The sequence below is a fragment of the Pseudonaja textilis genome, chromosome 16 (genome assembly GCF_049901715.1).
Source record: "Pseudonaja textilis isolate UNSWEBS1 chromosome 16, rPseTex1.2, whole genome shotgun sequence".
In the NCBI taxonomy this organism is placed as follows: Eukaryota; Metazoa; Chordata; class Lepidosauria; order Squamata; family Elapidae; genus Pseudonaja; species Pseudonaja textilis.
In genome coordinates, this window is record NC_142005.1 from 2,874,821 (window position 1) to 2,894,186 (window position 19,366).

The 19,366-nt window shown below is 62.4% G+C and overlaps 1 protein-coding gene across 1 annotated transcript in view; it reads left to right on the forward strand.

Annotated features, from left to right (window-relative positions):
- The window catches only part of MEF2D (myocyte enhancer factor 2D), a 74,549-nt gene extending 55,883 nt beyond the window's left edge, over positions 1–18,666 (forward strand). The window contains 12 exon segments of the mRNA XM_087913813.1: positions 2,089–2,292; positions 5,774–5,911; positions 7,667–7,839; positions 7,841–7,875; positions 9,299–9,355; positions 11,678–11,871; positions 12,634–12,654; positions 14,526–14,655; positions 17,774–17,921; positions 18,215–18,350; positions 18,353–18,482; positions 18,485–18,666. Of these exon segments, the coding sequence (XP_087769939.1) occupies positions 2,089–2,292; positions 5,774–5,911; positions 7,667–7,839; positions 7,841–7,875; positions 9,299–9,355; positions 11,678–11,871; positions 12,634–12,654; positions 14,526–14,655; positions 17,774–17,921; positions 18,215–18,350; positions 18,353–18,482; positions 18,485–18,570 (1,452 nt within the window). The 3' untranslated portion in view covers positions 18,571–18,666.
- Positions 18,667–19,366: the final 700 nt, after the last annotated feature.

A 19,366-nucleotide genomic window follows, 5' to 3' on the forward strand; every position in this document is an offset into this window, starting at 1 on the left:
CCAGGGGGGGCTCCTATGGGGAGCAGGCTCCTCTGGGTCTTCTGGGTAGGGGTCTCCTTGCCCTGCGTCCATCCCCCTGCCTTTCCCTCTGCTGCTGGGTCCCTGGGGGCCAGCCGTGCCCGGGAGGAAAAGGGGTTTCTCCTCGGCCGGTCCCACACCCGGAGGAGGAGCCCAGCTGGGCTGGCAGGCTGAGCAAGGGCCTCTCCTCCCCTGCCAGGGGAGGGGGCCGAGGGAGGGGCCGCGGGGGCCCTCCTGGCAGACGAGGGGAGAAGCCCTTGCGCTCCCCAGATCTGGGAAGGAGCAGCTGCTCCACAGTACTGGAGTCAGAAAGCTTCATCCTGACAAGGAGGCCGCATCCTGGCAATGGGGCGTCGGGCGTTCCCGGGGGTGGGGGAGACCACCTCTCTCTCCTTTCCCACAAAACCCTCACTCTGGTGGGCAGCTTCAGGGCACACAGAGAGGCTGCCCGGGCAAGGCTTCCTGGCTTGAGCAGAGTGGATCTCGGGGTCTTGGGTGCTGGGTTCAGGTTCAGAAGCGGCCTGCTCCTCCACCAGGAAAGCTGGCTTCCAGCCGGGGTGGGCGTTGGGTTGCCCGGCTTGGCCAAAGCTCTGGCCCTTCTGGCTTCCCCATCAGCCCAATCCCCTGCCCGGCATTTGGGAAGTCAGCTGCGTACCCCTGCCCTTCCAAACCCCCCCCACCGGCTGCAGCGCCAGCCCTGTGGGGATTGGGGGGGGAGTGGGGGCGGTGGGCAGCCTTGCCCTGGGATGGAGGAGGCCGGAGGAAAGAAAGAGCTGCCTGCCGCTGACCTCCCAGCGCTCTGCCACCCCAGGGCCTGGCCGTGTGACTGCCCAGCAGAGGAAAGAGCCAAGCTGATCCCACTTCCTGGGGGTGGGCGGGGAGGCCTGGCGGTGTGTCCTTCGGCACTCTGGTGGATGAAAGGCGATTAGGAGTCAATCTTATTAACCACTTTGCAGCCTCGGCTGGCCGCAGAGACCCCGAAGCGGGGCGGGGCCCCTTCTCCTTCCCGCCACTCTGCTCCAAGGTGGCCAACTGGCCCTTCCCCCACCCCCACCCCTTGCAGCGGGTGGCAAAGGGACACTGGATCCAGGAAGGTCCCCTGGGTGCAATTTGGCTGGTTCTGGTTTTCGACTTGTGACCCTTCAGAAAGTGGGGGGCTCCCTTCTAGGACGGTCCAGGAAGCCTCCCCAGAGGCAGGAAGGCCCTCAGCCGAGAAAGGTGGACGTGAACTGGGTCACGGGCGGGATCGACGGTCCAGTGTGCTGAGATCAGGTGGGCAGGGCTGACCCCCAAGCGGGGAGAGGAAACGGGGTCTATTCCACGTCTCCAGAAGCCGCAGAATTAATTGCCAGGAATCTCCAGGGATCGGGAGGAAAAGCCCAGGGCTGGTAGAGTCGGTGGCGGTGGCGGGGACGGACTTTTTGGAGGACTTTCGCATTTATTCTCCTTGTGCAAGTTCAGTATTCGTCTATTTTATGCAGCTTGCGTCTCTTGATGACAGAGTTGTTTTTTAAACCCAGAGGCCAGCATCGTCTTATAATCTGCCTTGTTTCCTCATAATTAAATACCTTTATTCCTGCCAGATCCTTGTAAGTGATTATATTTGAACACATTTTCATTTTTATCTCTTTTATCACTAAAGGTTTGGAATGTCACTTAAAGCTAAAAAAAAAACAAAAAAAAGATTTTAAAGATTTTATTTACCTTATATGAGGGTGTCCTACCTCCTGAAGGAAGGGTTGATCCTACAGTGCCAGGGATGGTTATAGAATTTATTGCATTCCCCCCCCCCACCCTCATTTTGTCAAAAAAGTAGCCCCAGGGAACCGGCCTCCGGAGTCACTTCTCAGCCACGGCCTCCATCTTGAGAAGAGAGAAGGAAGGAAGGAGTGTCGGGGCCGAGGCGGAGGAGACCTGAGCTCCTCTCCCAGGTTCCCTCCCGATTCGGCCTTCCGAACCCGGGGAGGGTGTGGGGGGGGTGGCGGGGGGGGGAATCTGGGTGGTTTCCGATGTGGGCGCGTCCTCCGGGCTCCCCGCTCCCCACGCTGAGGCGGCTGCTGTCTGCCGCAGGTGACGTTTACCAAGCGGAAGTTTGGGCTGATGAAGAAGGCCTACGAGCTGAGCGTCCTGTGCGACTGCGAGATCGCCCTCATCATCTTCAACCACTCCAACAAGCTCTTCCAGTACGCCAGCACAGACATGGACAAGGTGCTGCTGAAGTACACCGAGTACAACGAGCCCCACGAGAGCCGGACCAACGCGGACATCATCGAGGTAGGGCGCCCGTCCTTGCCCGGGAAGGCGGGGGGTCCCACGCCTGGGCTCACCCTCCACGCCGGCCTGCACAGCCACCCGCCCCGCCGTGCGGGAGACCAGCTGGAGAGCCCGGCTTGGCTCGGTGGATCTGATCCCTGCCGGGGCTCCGGGGAGAATTGGGGTAGGATTTTAGCCTTGCTCCGTGGCCACTGAGCTGAGCAGGTGTGCCCGGGATCCTAAGCGGCAGAAAATGGGCAAACCCTCCCCAGCCACAGTCCCTGGAACTGGCTCCATTCAGCCCCACAGGGGTCACCCTTCAGCAGGTGGTGTGGTTCTTGGTCAACGGCCTGGGACCACGGTCAGGGCCGCCACTGCGGCCACGCCGAGTGTGAATCCTGCATGCTCGGGAGGGCTGGCCGGAGGTGAGTGAGGGAGTCCCGGGCGGGAGCGTGGCCGGCTGGCCTTTCCCTCCGGCCCCCTCGGTGCACGGATGGCTTCCCAAGGAGGGACCCGGGAGACGCCACTGCCGCCACTTCTTTGTCACCTTTCAGTGAATGTTTGCCCGCGGGTGGCTGCCTCTGCGCTTGGCAGGATCTAGACAAATGAACGGTTTGGCTGGGTAATTATTGACATTACAAGTGAGCAGAAATTAAGGCACACAAAACCTTTAGTCATTCAATTTATCTGCTCAAGATGGGAGAGGCTGGCGAGGGGGTGGATCGTTCTGCAGGGAGGGGGAGGGGATTTTGTGCCAGGTGCACACTTAGGCACGCACTTGCACACTCGCTCACATGGACGTTCATGCACACGCATACACACACACACAGACAGAGTCAGTGCAAGTGGAACAAAATATAAAGAGGTCCAGGACTTGAGAGTCGTGAGGTCACCTGTGGGATGGGCCTGAGCTTCCCCCCTTGCACCCAGCTCCGTTGGCAGTGCCCCGATTGGCCCTTCATTGCAATCCTTTGGCGAAGTGCAGGGACTCGGGGCCCATCCCCGGATGGCCGTCGTGGCGGAGCGAAGGATCTTCTGGCGTGAGCTTCCCGCAGCCCATGCAGGAGAATCCGCGGCTGCCTTGACCCACCAGCCCCCAACCCGAAAGGGCCTCTCCTTGCTTCCCATCCAGCGTCCTTTGGGGCGAAGCAGCGTTTCCAGGTGGCATGGCGGTCTGCCCATGTGAGGAAACGTGAGGAGGGTGGCAGGACTGCCAAGCTAAGCTCCTCTGACTGATAAAGCCCCCATCTTGGCCCTCCCCTCCACAGCCCCCGGCTTCTCTCCAGATGAAAGCCCCCACCCCACCCCCCGGGCTTGTTTGGCATTGGGCACAAAGCTGCCAGGGAAGTCGCTTGGGGCAGAGGAGAAGCGAAATGGGTTAATCCAGGTAAGATGGAGGCCCCGCGGCCAGGAAAGCAACTAATCTGAATGAAGGATTAAGGCTGTCCTAAATAGGCCTTGCCTTCCCTGGGGTCTTGGCCACTCTGCCTGCCTGCCTGCCTGCGTGTGTGTGTGGTGTGTGTGTGTGGTGTGTGTGGTGTGTGTCGCTGCCACTTATTGCCTTCCAGACGGGCAGTCTCCCTACAGGAGGAGGTGCCTCTTTGGGGAGACCTTCCTCCCTTTCCGAATCCAAATGGAAGCGCCTACCCCGTCCTCGGGAGCATTTTTTCTTCCAAATTCCTTTAACGACCTTGAGTGGTATTTTGAATATTTCGAACAACCTCGATTATAGTCTTGCCTAGCCCGACGGTTAAGTTGGGGACGTAAAGGAGAGCGGAGTCATTTGGGCTGGCACAGACACCCCCCAATCGGTGGGTGCTGTGGGCCCAGAGCTGAGTGGTGAGCTGTGTGCCCTCGGTTGCTGCCTTCTGCACGTCGTGTTAGTTCTTCAGCGCGGCTGGCAGGCTGGTGATGAGCAGGAGCCTGGTTTTTATTTTGTTTGTTCATTTATTTATTCATTAAACGTCTGTGCCACGGAGAGGTGCTTCACTCCGGCCGCGTTGTGGTGGCTGTGGGAAGGTGCCTTCCCGGCTCCAGGGCCCCTTCCTCTCCCTCTGGCCGCCTTGGGCCGCTCCGGAGCTGGGAAGGGCATGTGGGGCAAGAGGCTCAGCTGCCCTGTGGAGTGGGGGAGGATGCGGGGGGAGGACAGCTGCTCTCAGCCTCTCCCAGTGTCTCTGAATCACAGCTGGGGAGACGTGCCGGCCGCCTCCTCTGCCCCCCCCAGGCTCAGGGTAAAGGTCGGCGCTCTTGGATTCTGGCTCTTTCTCTCCCGAAGCGGCTTCCTCCTCTTCCTTTCTAGAATTATGATCCCGTGAATTAATCATGGTCACTCACAGCCCAGGAGTGTACACTGTGGGGGGAGTCCTGAGTGTTCATAACCATGTTTGCTCCAGGAATCCATGCCTGTTTAGCCTTATTTCTGCACCTGGGTCTCTTCCCTCGGTTGCTCCGGGCATGGATTTAATCCAGAAAAGCTTCTCTTTTTTGGCTGAAATGAGGTTTGGAATCTCTCTCTCTCTCTCTCTCTCTCTCTCCCTCCTTTCCTCTCTCCCTCTTTTTCCCTTCCTCTCCTCTCCTTCCTCTTCCCCTTCTCTCTCTCTCTCTCTCCCTCTTTCTGTCTCCCTCCCTCTCTCTCTGTGCTCTCCCCTCTCTCCCTCCCTCCTCCATTTCCTCTTCTCTCTCTCTCTCTCTCTCCCTCTTTCTCCCTTCCTCTCCCCTCTCTCTCCCTCCCTCTCTCTGTCTCTTCCTCTCCCTCTCTCCCTCCCCTCTTCTGTTCCCTCTCCCTGTCCCTCCCTCCCTCCGTCTCCGTCTCTGTCTCTGGCACGTGCACAAACACACACCGTTTCTCCTTAGTCCCACAAGAGTTCAAGACTTCTTCACAGGCTTGCACAAGTTGACTTTCCGGGAGGATTGGCGAGTGGTGGCTCCGTAATGGGGTCTAATTGCTTCTGGTATTTTGAAAACACCGTGATTAAGTGTGGCAGCGGAAGGCAGCCTTCAAATCAGCTGCCATGCCTGGAATAAACACTTGGTAAACATGCCGTTGGATGTCCTCGTGACACGCCGGGGAAGGAAGTGTGCCGCCGCCGCCGCTTCTCTCCTGCCTGGGGAGAGGGGGACGCACGCGGAAGGCAGTGGGCCAAGCAGGTCCCCGAGATTCCTCCGGATCCATGGGGTCTCTGTCCAGTTCCTGGGACCAAGTTCTGGGCTTCAACCTGCCCTTGTCGTCTCCAGGAAGCAGAGCCTCTTCCTGCTGGCCCCAGGCCCCGCAGGGACCCCAGATCCGGCCTGGCTTGGCCTGAGGGCCACCCTGACCCAGCAGGGGTACGAGGGCAACCCAGGGGGACGGCAGGGGAGGAGGGGGCCGTTGTGTGGCTGAGGGGTGGGAGGGAGAGGTTGCGTGGATCTCCTCCACTGGGGAGCCCGGGGGGGGCTGGCCTCCCGTCCCCTCTGCCCCCCACCCCCCGAGGCCCCTCCTGAGCGTCTCCCGTTGTGCTTTCAGACCTTGCGAAAGAAAGGGTTCAATGGTTGCGAGAGTCCAGAGCCCGACGGGGAAGACTCCGTTGACCAGAGCCCTCTGACCGAGGACAAATACCGCAAAGCCAGTGAGGACCTGGACAACTTCTTCAAGCGCTACGGCGTAAGTAGCCGCCCCCAGCCGGCCAGAAACCCCTCACCATCTCTCTCTCTCTCTCTCTCTCTCTCTTCTCTCTCGTTCTCATCTGTTTGTTGGATTCGACCCCCCTGCCCCCTCCTCCCTCCCGCCCGCCCTGGCCGGACAGGCGCTGAACAAGAAGCATAGAGAGGGCGAGAGTGCCGACGGGGAGGACATCTTTACCCTGACACCCCAGACCGAAGAAAAGTATAAAAAGATTGATGAGGAGTTTGATAAAATGATGCAGATTTACAGGCTCACAGTGAGTAACGGGGCAGCCCCCTCGCTCCCCTCCGCATGGGCAGGGCGGCCGCCGGACGGGGCGGCCCTGCACGTCCTCAAGGCATTAACACGCGTGTGGACGCTCTTCTTCCCCGACATCCGCTTGCCTTGCCAAGACTGCCCCGTCTGCCAAGGGGGGAGCCGAGGCCTGGGGGTGTGGGGGGGGGGGCTTGGTACCCTGAGGAGATCGAGGAAGGGACCCCACCAGGGAAACACAGGTCTGGAGGAGGCCGCCCTGCCCGCTGGGCCTGAGGCCAGGCTGGCTTTATGTACGTGGTTATTTATTTATTAGACAAACGTACGTGAAAATAGCCCCTCCTCGAGGAACAACCTACTCCGTCCCAGGGCTGGCCAGCCTTCCTCTCACCTTTCCCTCCCTTCGGTTTGGGGGTCTCGGTGCAAACACAGCAGCAGCCGCAGGAAATCATCTGCCAACCAGGCTCGCTTTACTCCTGGCGGGCAGGAGACCCCAAGGTGCCCCCCACACACACCGAAGGGAAGGCCCTTTGAGGGCCGCGTGGCCTCCATGAGACCTGCCCTTAACAGCCTTCCTTCCTGCCAATAGCCCTCCCCACCCCTTAGATGCCCCCCCACCAAAGGCAGCCCCTCCCGGAGGTTCCCCGGCAGTTAGTGAAGAAAGAGCAGGAGGAGGAAGAGGAAGGAGGAGGAGGAGGGGGAGGGGGAGCAGGAGGAGCAGGAAGGAAGAAGAAGAAGGAGGAGAAGGAGAAGAAGAAGGAGGAGGAGGAGGAGGAGAAGAAGAAGAAGAAGAAGAAGGAGGAGGAGGAGGAAGAAGAAGAAGGAGAAGAAGAAGAGGAAGGAGAAGGAGAAGGAGAAGGAGAAGAACTCCTCTTGTGCGATGGGCTCCCCCCTCCGATTAAAATGCCCGACTCTTTCAGTCCTTTGGAGCCGGGCAGCTTGTAAACTGGTCTAAGAATGAACTAACAATTTTAGGGGCGCCCCAAGACACCCCCCCCGCCTCCCCGACTGCCCTGCTTGCTCCTCTCACCGGCGTGCCTCCCCTTGCTAGGGCCCCCAACGCGTCTCCGGCGCGGCTGCAGACCACAGAGGCCCCGGGCCCTGCTGGGGGGAGAGTTGAGTGGCTGCTCCCTTGGTTCCGGCCCGGTTTGTGTCAGGCTGAGGTTGCTGGCTCCTCCTTGCCTGCCTGCCTGCCTGCCCTCGACTCTTTCGGGGGCCGTGAGCTTCGCGCCCTCCGCCCAGCGTTTCCCCACCCGCTTTGGAGCTGCCAAGCAGGAGAACGGTGCGCTCAGAGGACCCAACTGGTCCGAGATCCTGTCCGAATCCCAGCGTTCCTGCTGGTCCAGGGCAGCTCCATGCTCCGTGGTTCCTTGTGTGGCTGCGTGGCTGGTCCCGCCGCTCGCTCGGGTGGTGCTGGTGGCAGGGGAGCCCCTCCCCGCGGCTGCCAGGGCTCAGCTGCGCCCCCGCCCCTTTTCTCCGCAGTCCTCCGTTCCTGCTCCCAACTTCGCCATGCCGGTGACGGTGCCAGTGACCAACCAGAGCGCCCTGCCGTTCAGCAACCCCGGGGGCTCCCTGGTGACCCCATCGCTGGTGACTTCCTCCTTGACCGACCCCCGGTTGCTGTCCCCGCAGCAGCCGGCCCTCCAGCGCAACACCGTCTCCCGGCTCTCCGCAGAGGCCGGCCAGCGCAGGTACGGCCTTCTCCCTCCTCCTCCTCCCCTCCTCTTGCTCCTCCCTCCTCTTCCTCCTCCTCTTCCTCCTCCTCCCTCCTTTGCTCCTCCTCCTCTTCCTCCTCCTCTTCCTCCCCTCCCCTCTTCCTCCTCCTCTCCCTCCCCTCCTTTTGCTCCTCCCCTCCCTTCCTCCTCCTCTTCCTCCCCTCCCCTCTTCCTCCCCTCCTCCTCCTTTTGCTCCTCTTCCTCCTCCTGCTCCTCTTCTCCTCCTTCTCCTGCTCCTCCTCCTCCCCTCCTGTTCCTCCTCCTCTTCCTCCCCCTCCTCTTCCTCTTCCTGCTACTCTTCTTCCTCCTCCTCCTCTTCCTCCTCCTCTTCCTCCTCCTCCTGCTCCTCTTCCTCCTCCTCCTCCTCCTCCTCCTCCCCTCCTCCTCCTGCTCCTCTTCCTCCTCCTCCTGCTCTTCTTCCTCCTCCTCTTCCTCCTCCTGCTCCTCTTCTCCTCCTTCTCCTGCTCCTCCTCCTCCCCTCCTCTTCCTCCTCCCCTCCTCTTCCTCCTCCTCTTCCTCCTCCTGCTCCTCTCTCCTCCTTCTCCTCTTCCTCCTCCTCTTCCTCCCCCTCCTCCTCCTCTTCCTCTTCCTGCTACTCTTCTTCTTCCTCCTCCTCCTCTTCCTCCTCTTCCTCCTCCTTCTGCTCCTCTTCCTCCTCCTCCTTCTGCTCCTCTTCCTCCTCCTCCTTCTGCTCCTCTTCCTCCTCCTCCTCCTCCTCCCCTCCTCCTCCTGCTCCTCTTCCTCCTCCTCCTGCTCTTCCTCCTCCTCCCCCCCCCCTCTTCCCCCTCCTCCTCCTCTTCCCCTCCTCCTCTTCCTCCTCTTTCTCCTCCTCCCTCCCTCCTCCTGCTCCTCCTCGGGGGCCTCTGGGGCAAGGCCAAAGCAGCCGGCCAAAGGAAAGAGGGGCAGGAAAATGCGATGGGAGGGGCCCCCCGGCCTTAAGGCAAAGGTTTGCGGAGGGTCCCTGGGCGGAGGAAACGGGGAGAAGGGGCTGCACCCACAAGCTCATCTTGGGGAGATAACAGAAGCACCGAATGTCCTCGACCTACGACTGCAATGCAGCCTGCCCAGTACGGTCGTCGGCGGTGTAGCCCATCGAGCAGGTCATCCCATGACCAGCGCAATTTTATGATCTTCGTAGTGGTGGCCATTAAGCAAATCACCACAATCATTAAGCAAATACATTAAGCAAATGTGAACTCATGGTTCACTGGGGGGGAGGGGGGGGGAGGCTTTTGGCCCAAAACTGAAAGTAAGTGCTGGGTTTTGGGGGAGGATGTCATAAATTTAGTCCGGTGGCCAGGGGGGCTTAGGGGAGGCTGGGGTCATTCTGCTCCCTGGAGGCGGGGGAGGGCTGCCCGAAGGCGGCTGGGGATGCCACTGACCCTCGGCTTCTTCCTAGGGGCCATGCTCGGAGGGGACCTGGGCAACACGAACGGAGCCTGTCCCAGCCCCGTGGGTGAGTAGCCGCGGCGGAGCCGGGCCGAGGGAGCTGGGGAGCTGCCCCTCCCCCCGGGAGGCCCCAGCGCTTCGAATAGGCCCTGAGGGTCCCAACCCCCCCGCCCCTCCCCCATGGCCTTCATCCCCACTTCTGTCCCCCCCCTCCCCCCATGCAGTTTTGGCTCCTTCGGCTGGACAGCTGAGCGGGAGGAGCAGCTGTCCTCACCGCCTTTTTGGGGCGGCCGAGAAGGAAGGTGGGGGTTGAGACTGAGAAGGTGCAAGTCGGTGGGGGCGGGGCGGGGCGGAGGGGGGGGGGCAGGATTTCACAGGAGGGAGAGCCGGACGATGCCGGATTGGGCCCCCTCGGTCTCCAGCCTGAAGGTGGAGCAAATTTTGGGGGGGGGGGTATTCTTTTATGGGGCCCGAATGTACGGTATAGGAAGGGGGAGGGGCTCCCCAAATACCCCCTTTGGAGGTGCATCCCCTGGTCTCTGAGGGCCCCTCCCCCACCCCCATCTGGAGACACATTGCCATCCTAACCGGGGGGCTGCTCTGTGGCCCCCGAGGGTCTTTCCCCTTTTGCCAGCCTGCCAATAAAACCCGTTGAGGCCAAAAGCTCCTTCCCAGAACCTGCCCGGGAGGGGAGCTGGGTGCAGCCCAAAACTGGCGGGGGACCAGGCCAGCCAGTTTCTCTGCCTGGGTTTCAACGGGAGGCGCCTTCCTTGCCTTCCTTTGTCCCCCCGCCCGTTTCAAAACCAGCCCTCGCCTGGAATGGGACGCCCATCCTGGGTGGCTCCAGGCAGGAGGCCAGGCCCCTGTCTGCGGGCCGAGAGGCAGCTCCCAGTCAGCTCTGCTCGGCCCAAGCGGCCGGGTGCCCTCAGCCAGCCTCTCTGGGGCGCTGGGGCCTTGCCCGCCTGTGCCCGGTGGCGGGGGGAGAGGAGCCGCAGAGCCTGGGGTGCCCTGGCTCCTCCCTTCGCTCTTCCCCACCCTCTTGCCCTGGACCCCCCAAACGCCTCTCTTTGCTGGCTTAGCTGCTCGGCAGCTGAGCCCGCCGGGGCCCGGAGGGAGACAGGCGAACTCTGCAGCCAGCTTCCTGGAGGGCAGCCCACCCGCCGCGGGCTCTGCCGTTTCCCAAGAGGCTCCACACACTGAAACGTTCGGTTTCAGCCGCGGCCCAAGCACTTGGAGCTGCCCCGGGGAGGCCGCGGAGAGCGGCGGCACCTTCCTGGCCCCTTCCAGGGCTCCCCCAGGATGGGGGGCGGTCTCAGAAGGGGGCTGGCTGCAGGGTCCCGGGAAGCGGGGGGCTGCTGCTGGTTTCGGGGAAGGCCGTCTGCTGGGCCGAGGCTGCTGCCTTAGCCCATCCCCCGTCCCGTCCCCGGTCCGGGCTCCTCTCCCCTCTCCAGAGCAGCCCCCACGTCAGCTGTTGCGAGCGGCTGTTCCAGCTTGCAACTTGGCAGGGACCCTGAATGTCAGCCTTGACGTCACAAAAACATTCCCCTCGTTCCAGGAAACGGGAGCGGGGGGGGCCACTCGGGACCCCTTTCTCTGGGCTCCCCTCTCTGGCCGCAGGGGGCCCTGGCTGCATCCCCCTCCCCCTTTCCTCAGGAGGATCACGCTGCCTCCCCTCCCCAACGTGTTGGCTCTTTGTCTTACTCTAAAGCGGCGTTTCTCCCCTCTGGCCATTCTAAGGTGGGTGGACCAAAACTCCCAGGACCCTCCAGCCGGCAAGGAGTGGAAGTCTGCCCCTGTCAAAGTGGCCCAGGTTGAGAAGCCAACGGGGACTCTGGGCTGACCCAAACCGCCTCCCGCTGAGCCCGCCATTCCCCGAATTCCTCGGCCCCTTGAAAGCCGCCTGGGGGGACGGTGCTGGGGGGCTTCTGGTCTGCGGCTCAGAGGAACCTGCACAGCAGCCGGGCAGCGGCTGGGGGGGGGAGGCAGAGCCAGCATGGGTTACCAAGCCCGCTGAAGGGCTTTGCTGGGGGCTGGAAGGGTGCAGAACAAGCCCCACGGGGGCCTTTGGGGAGACGGCAGGGGCCAGGCCTCCGATGGTCCCGTGAGGTTTGGGGGCTAGTGCCCGCCTCTGGCACGCTGGCACCCACCCAAAGGAGAGAACCCCAGCCTCGTGGTGAGGAAGGGGCTGGCAGGCTCTGCTGGGTAACCCCGCTCGGTTCTGGGGTGGCTTCCCAGCTTAGGGCCGGTGGTCCTTGCCCAGCCTGTCCGTCCAAAGGGCTTCAGCAGGAAACGCCGGGCTTCTTTGCACCGGCCGCAGTGGAGGCGGGAGACAGCCCCGCGCCCCCCAACACCGCAAGCTCCTGGAACGGCGCTCTGTGCTCCCCTGCAGGCAACGGCTACGGCAGCGCCAGGGCCTCGCCGAACCTCCTCCCCGTCTCCAATGGAAGCAGCCTAGGCAAGGCCGTCCCGGCGAAGTCGCCCCCGCCGCCTCCCCAGCACAGCAGCCCCATGGTCAGCAACCTCCGCAAGCCGGACCTCCGGGTCATCACCTCCCAGGGCGGGAAAGGCCTCATGCAGCACCTGGTGAGTCCAGCGTGGAAAGTCCGGCCTTTGCGGGGTCCGGACCCTGGGAGTCCTTCCCTTTTCCAGTCCGCCTCTGGGGAGGCCCAGCCCCTCGTCGGAGGATGCGGCAGTTGGTGAGGCCCTTGGATCCTTTGCAGAGGGCACATGGGGCGGGGCTGGCTAACTTTCGTGCCCCACTCCAGTCTCACACACACACACACACACACACACACACACCCTTCTTACAGGCCGTCTGGGTCCGCCCTCCCTCTGCGTTTTGTGGGAACCGCCTCTCGGGCAAGCCAAATTCTGTTTTCAGCTTATTTGTGTTAAAGTTGCTCCGCTTTGGTCCAGCAACGTTGTTTGAATCTGTTTGTCTGCCTAATTAATGGCACTGATCTGCAAGATTGCATCAGTTTGCAGCGCTGGCTAGGGAATTCTGGGAAGGGAATTCTGCTAGGGAATTCTGGGAGTTGAAGTCCGCTTGCCAGGGTTGGAGCCCTCTGGTCCTGCACGCTTTGCCGAAGGGGCCAATCCCCAGGGGGGCCGTTTGGGTGCAGCCGGGCAGGTCCAACGGCCTTAAGGCCGCTAATTGGTGCTTTGGTGTTTTCCGCCTGGAAGCCCCCCAGGCTTCAAAAGAGACCTCAGACGAATCAGCCCAGCAGTGACTCTCTTTGCGGCCCACGAAGGACACAGAATTGTCAGTGAACGTGGGAAGCAATATCGGAATTAGGAATTCAATGTAATAAGTTTCCTTTGCTTTCATTTTTATTCTGCATCCAGACGGACGATCAGTTGGACCTGGTGAGTTATGCATGGGTGTGCCTCTGTGCGTGTGCGTGCGTGTGTCTGTGTGTCTGTGTGTGTGTGCATACACAAGGGTCTTTCGTCAACCACTGTTCTAAAATGGTGAGTGGGACGTTGGGGGTCCCCTAGCGGAAACAGGGGCTCCCACACTGGCTTCTGGCCCCTTCGGAGGGGTCTGGGTGGGTTCTTCCTCCGGGGGGCTGCATGCTTCCGAACTGCATCCATTGCCTGTCTCCTCCCCCACCGCCTCCCCCCCAGGACTGGCGCCTCTCGGCCTGAGACTGACAGGGTCCTCTTTGGCCCAGGTTCCCTCTTGCCCCCCCTGTATCCTTCCCCCCCCCCGCACCCCCTTGTGGCATGGCTCCATCAGGGTCCTTGGGGCGCTGCCTCTCTTCACCGCTGAGTATTCCCACACCCGCAGCCCGCTGGATCCGGCCTGGGGGGGATGCCCCCTCTGAGCCTCCGTGACATCCCTTCCTGGCCCCCAGTGCTGAAGGAGCCAAGGTGTGCCCACCTCCCTCGGCTTCGTGCGCTGCCGGGCTGCCAGGCGAAGGCCCCCCAGGCCATGGGGCACTGCTGGGAGGGGGGGCTTTTCCCTTCACAGCCCTGGGGCGCTTCTGGCCTCGGGGCCTCCGATGGCTCTTGAGACGGAAGGAGGCGGCCTTGGGCAAGAGGGGGGGCCGCCCCGGAATGGGGTTGGCTCCGCTCCTGGTGGGAGACGTTGGGCTCTTCTCCACCCTTAACCGTGGGGCTCCCCCGTACACACTGGATGGTTTCCTAGAGACCATGTAGACCTTCCTGTAAGGCTTCCAAAGGGAGGGAAGAAGGAGGAGAAACGGGGGTGACATTTGGTGGCTGCATCCGTGATACGGATCGTGTGTCCATTGGGATAAATGAGAGTCTTGTAGCGAACCAGGACTTTCTCCAGTGTAGACCTTGGAGCAAGAACGCCTCCGGGGCTGCCTGGGACCCCTGCCCCACCTCTCAGCCAGGGGGGTGGGCTTGGCATGGAGGGCCAGGAGGCAGAAGGCGCTCGGAGCGTCAAGGAAGGTTCCAGGGGGGGGTGGGACAGGAGTGGGTGGGAGGGAGGGTGGGAGGGAAATTCACCCCCTTCACCTCCTTGGCTGCCTTGGCCAACAGGCCTCTCTTAGCTAAACTGGGCACAGCCGTTTGGTTCGGCCTGTCCGGATCCTGCCCTCCTCTTGGCACAAGGTGAGATAGGCCAGAAGGGGGCTGATGGTTTGGGCATTGGGGGCGAAAGGGGCATCCAGGGGGCTTTGGGTTTCGCGGCTGGGGAGAACCAGGCCTTCTTCGCGTTGCCCTGGAGCTTGGGGGGCGGGATTGGGCGCCCCTTCTTTTCCGTCTCCAGAAAAGCCAAGGGAGCTTTGAGGTTGGCAGGGTTGGGGCCTCGGTCAAGCCGTGAAAGGCGCGTTTTGCCACACACCTGAGCCCCGTGTGGCCCTGGTGAGCCACGGAGCCTCCGTGGCAGGAAAGGGTGGAGCGGTTCAAGGCGACCCCTGGGGGCCCCTGGGGACTTTGCACCAGAGAGGACACAATCCACGGGGTTCCCAGCTGCAGCCAAGGGGCGGCTGCTCTCGTGGGGCCAGCCGAACAAGTCCGTCCCTGGGTTGCACCGGGTCCTGCTGGGGGGCGGGGGGGCATTGGGGAGGGAGAGACCTCTGTCCTCAGGACGCACATTGGGAGGAAAGGCCCCGGCTCTCCCGGCTGTCCGTGGTGTGAGGCTCCGATGCAGAGGACGGCCGCCTTTCCCAGGGGGCCAAACGCCGGAGAGCCCCCTCCCCTCCCCCCTCCTCCTCCTCTGTCAGATTCCCTGTCTCATTCCTTCTCTCTTTCTCTCTCTCCCTCAGCAGAACACCCAAAGACTCCTGGTGTCTCAAGCCACACATTCTTTGACCACGCCGGTCGTTTCAGTGGCCACGCCCAGCCTGCTGACCCAGGGGCTGCCCTTCTCAGCGATGCCCACGGCATACAACACAGGTGAGGCCCCTGCCAGAGTTGAGGGAGGAGGAGGAGGGGGGAGGCCCAAGTTCTCTAGGAACAGAGACCCCCTCCAAGCAGGGTCGGGCAGCCGGCCCCTTCTGACAAGCAGGCCTGACTGCTCTGGGAGCGGAAATGGTAGTTGGAGGACCATAACAGCCATACGGTTGCGAAGGGGCCCCGGGGACCCCTCCTCAGCCATCCGGGCCACGGTGGCCCCCAAGGGGCTTCGCTTTTCCCCTGAAGGTGTTTCGCTTCTCCTCGGTTCTGAAGAAGCTTCTTGGACGAGGAGCGAAAGGTCTCCAAGGAGAAACCCAAAGACGTCCAGTTATGAAGGGGCCCCAGGGGAAGGAGGGGGGCGTTTTTTCAGGAGGGGAAACGGGGGGGGGAGGGGGCTTAAGCAAGTCCACTTTTAACAACCTGCATTTTTGGGGGGCCCTCCTCCATCCTGGGAGGGGGCTTTGAGGGGCTGGGCCTTTCCGGGGAGGCCCAGCGCAGCAGGGAAGGAAGCCCCCGCTTGGGAGGAGGGTCTGCCTGAGGGGTTGGGGGCGAAGGGAAGCTCTGGCGCTGGCCAGGGCCCCGTGGCTTCGCTTGGGTCAGTCAGGGGTCAGCCAGCACAGGACCCTCCAAGGGTGACCGTCCTCATGCTCCCTCTGGCCCTGCTGGGTCCCTTGGCTTCACCCAGCAGCGCCATTCCTCCTCCTCCCAGGTGCCCCCCTCCCCCAGGGGCTGGGAAGGAGCCTTGCCAAGTAGGCCAGTGGCTCCTGTTTGGGAGGGGGAGGGTCTCCTCCTCCTCCTCCTCTGCCTCTTAAGGGATGGCGGTGTCTGGAACGGAGAAGCCCCCAAGCTACAACCCTGCCCTCCGGCGGGAAGGAAACCTAGCAGGGGAGTCTTGGCTCAGCCTTGACTTTGGGGGGGAGGGGGATTAGACACGGGGTGTGTGTGTGTGTTTCAGAAACTACAGACTCCCCCAGAGAGAAGGGGTGGGGCAGGACATCCCAGCCAAGAGGCCCCCAAGTATTCCGGGGGCCTCGGATTAGCATATTCCACCCCGAGAAGCCGCCACCAACCTGCCGCCTTCAGCAATGAGGCTCCTCAGGTCCTTCACCCCTTGGCTGGGACCCTTCCTCTCTCCTGGGGGGGCATCAAGACAGGAGGCTGCTGCCTCCCCCACCTGGGAGTTTCAAGGTGGTGGAGGGAAACTTCAGGCGTCAACGTTCATGTCAAGCGGCGACAGGTCCGCAGCGCAGCCGTCCCACCCCAGAGCCTGCCGGGCGTGGAATAGACAGTGAAATAATTAGTTATGCAGAAAAACAGGCCCAAACTTCCTCCTTCCCCCCTCAGAGCCTCCCTTCCTCAACTGGTGGTGGCCGGGGGGAAATATATTCTCCATTTCGGAGCACCGGCGGCTCAATCCTTCTTTCGCTTTTCCTTTCGCCCCGAGGAGGGAAGGGAGCCAAGCAAAACGGCCTCTGGTCCCCTCCGGCTCTCCCTGGGATCCTCTGTGCCGATTGGGCTCCTCTTTGCTGCTCGGGGCAGGAGCTACAGCGGCCTCTGCGATACATAGTAGCACCTAAGGGACCTTGGAGGCCATCTAGTCCAACCCCAGGCCCAGTGCCCTCCTGGACAAGAGGCTGCCCGTCCTTTCTTGGAAAACCTCCAGGGATGGAGCCCGCACAGCTTCGGGAGGAAAGCTAATCCACCTTCTTTCACGCCGTCTCCCTTCTCAGTAGAGCTCCCGGCCTTTTCTGTTTCCTGATTTCGAAAAATATTATTGGCCCCAACGTGGTTTGTCCCTAAGAAGCGGCCGGCTTGTCCTGCCAACCTCCAGAGAGACGGCGCTAGGCTTAGCTACGGGATAGGAAGTCTAGGAAATTGTATCGATTGATTATCATTCATTCATCCGATGACTCACCCGTCCAAATTCTATAGCCACTCGTCTCGTCCAAGGGTCGAATAATCTGTGTGGCTTACAAGTCTAAAAACAGTTTTAAAAAAATCCAAAGCCTAAAAAAAACATCGGATCCAGGGCTGGGCGCGATGGCGGCTGAGTGGTTAAAGACGCCGAGCTGGTCAGCTGGAAAGTGCCCACGCTCCTTGCAATGAGATCAATGGACAAGTAGGTGGGGAGGGGGCCGCGTTGCGTGCTGGCCACAGGTCCACAGACCAGGCTGGCTCCCTCGGCCAAGAAAGGGGGGACCCCTGGCTCCCCTGGGCCGAGCCGTTGGCGGCTGGGAATCGGAACAACGCCTTCGGTGGAGGGGCTGCCAGGCGGGAAGGAACTGGCGGCTGACCTCGATCAGGTGGAGCAGCCCGGCGCAGGCCCAGGCGCTCTGCTTCGGGTGGCAAGGGCAGCCAAGAGGGGGCCGAGGGCGCCATCTAGCGGCCTGTCGTTTTGGAAATGATCCAGAGACGGGTTTGGCAACCGTGGCGACTTTAAGCTTTGGCTTTCAACTCCCAGAATTCCCCCAGCCAGCCAAGCTGGCCACCCCGTGAGGACTACCCCCTTGGGTGCCTGCAGATGAAGTGGCTACATCCACGGCTGGAGCCGGACTCTCCCCTCTTATCCCGTCTTTCACTTCATTGGTCCGGTTCGTCTGCCACCAGATTCCCAGGGATCCTGGGCAGCTTAAAACAAGGGACGTTCAGGAATTCCCATTTTAAGAAATTAAACGGATCGATTGGATAGGAGCGAAGCACAGGCGCCCCCCCCTTTCCCCCCCAAAGGGCCTGGGATACCCCCCCCCGAAGCCAGGCAGGGTGGGGGCCGCTGGCATCCTGGGGCCAGAGGCCTCTTTGGAGAGGGCAGAGCCTGTGGCCAAGAGAAACGGACGTCCAGGGTGCCCACAGATGGCACCGCTTCGTTGGAGGGAGCACGCCAACCTGGCCAGGCTGAACCAGCGGGCAGGTATCCCGGGAGGCAGGGGTCCTGTAAGTAGGCAGGCCCTGCTGTGCCAGGAAGGCAAGGGGTGCCCTCCGTCCTGGGCCAGTTGGACTCCCTGGGTAGCCTTCAAGGGCAGCTCCTTAAAGCAGCACCTGGCAGCGGTCGAGCTGTGCAGCCTGGGCGTGAGGCAGCCAAGTGGGAGTGCGTTGGCCTGACCTCTCTGCTTCCTTTCAGACTACCAGCTGAGCAGTGCGGAGCTCTCCTCCCTCCCGGCGTTCAGCTCGCCCACCAACCTGTCTCTGGGCAGCCTCTCCGCCTGGCAGCCGCAGCCACAACAGCTGCAGCCGGCGCAGCAGATCCCGGTCTCCCTCAGCAACCTCATGTGAGTGGCTCCCCTGGGCCAGCCGGGCGGGGCGGCTCCCCCCTCCCGCCCGGTCAGCGTTCAACATTAGAGCCCCGGTTCTGAACCTCCAATGGCTGCCCCTCATCCCCCCAGACGGGCATCTTGGGCCCTCGGCCTGAATTTGTGGCGGCTGTCACACGACCAGAGTTCATGACCCTTTGGCCAGAGGCCCCGTTTCCAGCGGGTGGGAAGGGAGCCGTGTGGGGAGCAGCCCTGCCTGCCTTGCCACCCCCCCACCCCTCACCCGCCTCCCTCTCTCCTTTCTCTGCCAGACAAGGAAGCCACCTGCCGCACGCCGCCACCGCCGCCTCCCTCTCGGCCGCCACCCTGACCGTCAACACCAGTCCCAGCATCAGCATCAAGTCGGAGCCCGTCTCGCCCAGCCGGGAGCGCAGCAGTGGCACCCGCTCTCCTCCTCCTTCCCGCACCAGGCCCGCCACGAGCCCAGCGGACGCTCGCCCGTGGACAGTCTCAGCAGCAACGCCAGCTCCTACGAGGGGCCCCCCGAGCGGGAGGACCCCTCCCGGCCCGACTTCGGCTCCTCCTCGGGCTCCTGAGACCCGGCGCCGAGGCCGAGGGGGAGAACGCCTCCACCAAACGCATGCGCCTGGACGCCTGGGCCACGTAACTGCCCCCCACGTGGGCCCCCCCCTTTCCCGCAGGGGGCTCTCGGCTCCCCCACACACACAGCTGGGTCGGAGGGAGGGCAGAGGGAGAGGAGGGGGAGGAGGGGGGAGGGGAGGCATGGGGAGGGGGAGGGGCTTATTATCAACTGCCTGAAAAATAGCTTTAGGATTTTGTAGGCATCTGTTCTAGAACCTTATGCAGTCCGAAAAGGGCCCCGGGGACCCTCGGCAGGAGCCCCGTCCTGGTCTGGGGGTCCCGGCGATGGCTGGCTCTGCGAGGGGCCAGGGGGAGGCCTCCCTCCTAGTCCTGCTTGGAAGAGGAGAGTGCCTTGGGGCGTCCGGGGGGGCTAAGGGGGGAGACGGGCCGCGGCCCAAGCCGTCGCTCTGAGCCGGGAGAGGAAGGGTTAAGCCTCCCTTCTCCTCTCCTGGGAGGCTGGAGGAAAATGCAATAGCTTTTGAGGGGTTTTTTTTTTGGGGGGGAGATCTCCTCGTCCATTCTTTCCAAACTTTTGATAATCTGGGGCACAGGGTTCCCCACCCCTCGGATATGAAACGGGGGCAGCCCAGGGAGGCCCTTCCCAGGTGGGAGGGGCAGGGCTGGGCCCAGGTTGAGGGCCCCCTGCGCCTGGAGACAGCTGGGCGGTGACGCCCTGGCAGGGTGGGGCAGCCCCCCCCCACTTGCTGGAGGGATGGGGGGGGGGCCTTGGGGCACCTTTTCACACACTGCAGCTGTTGGGAGCTTTCCCCGTGGTTTCGCCCCCCCCCCCCCGCACTCGTCCCCCTCTTGGCCCAGTGACG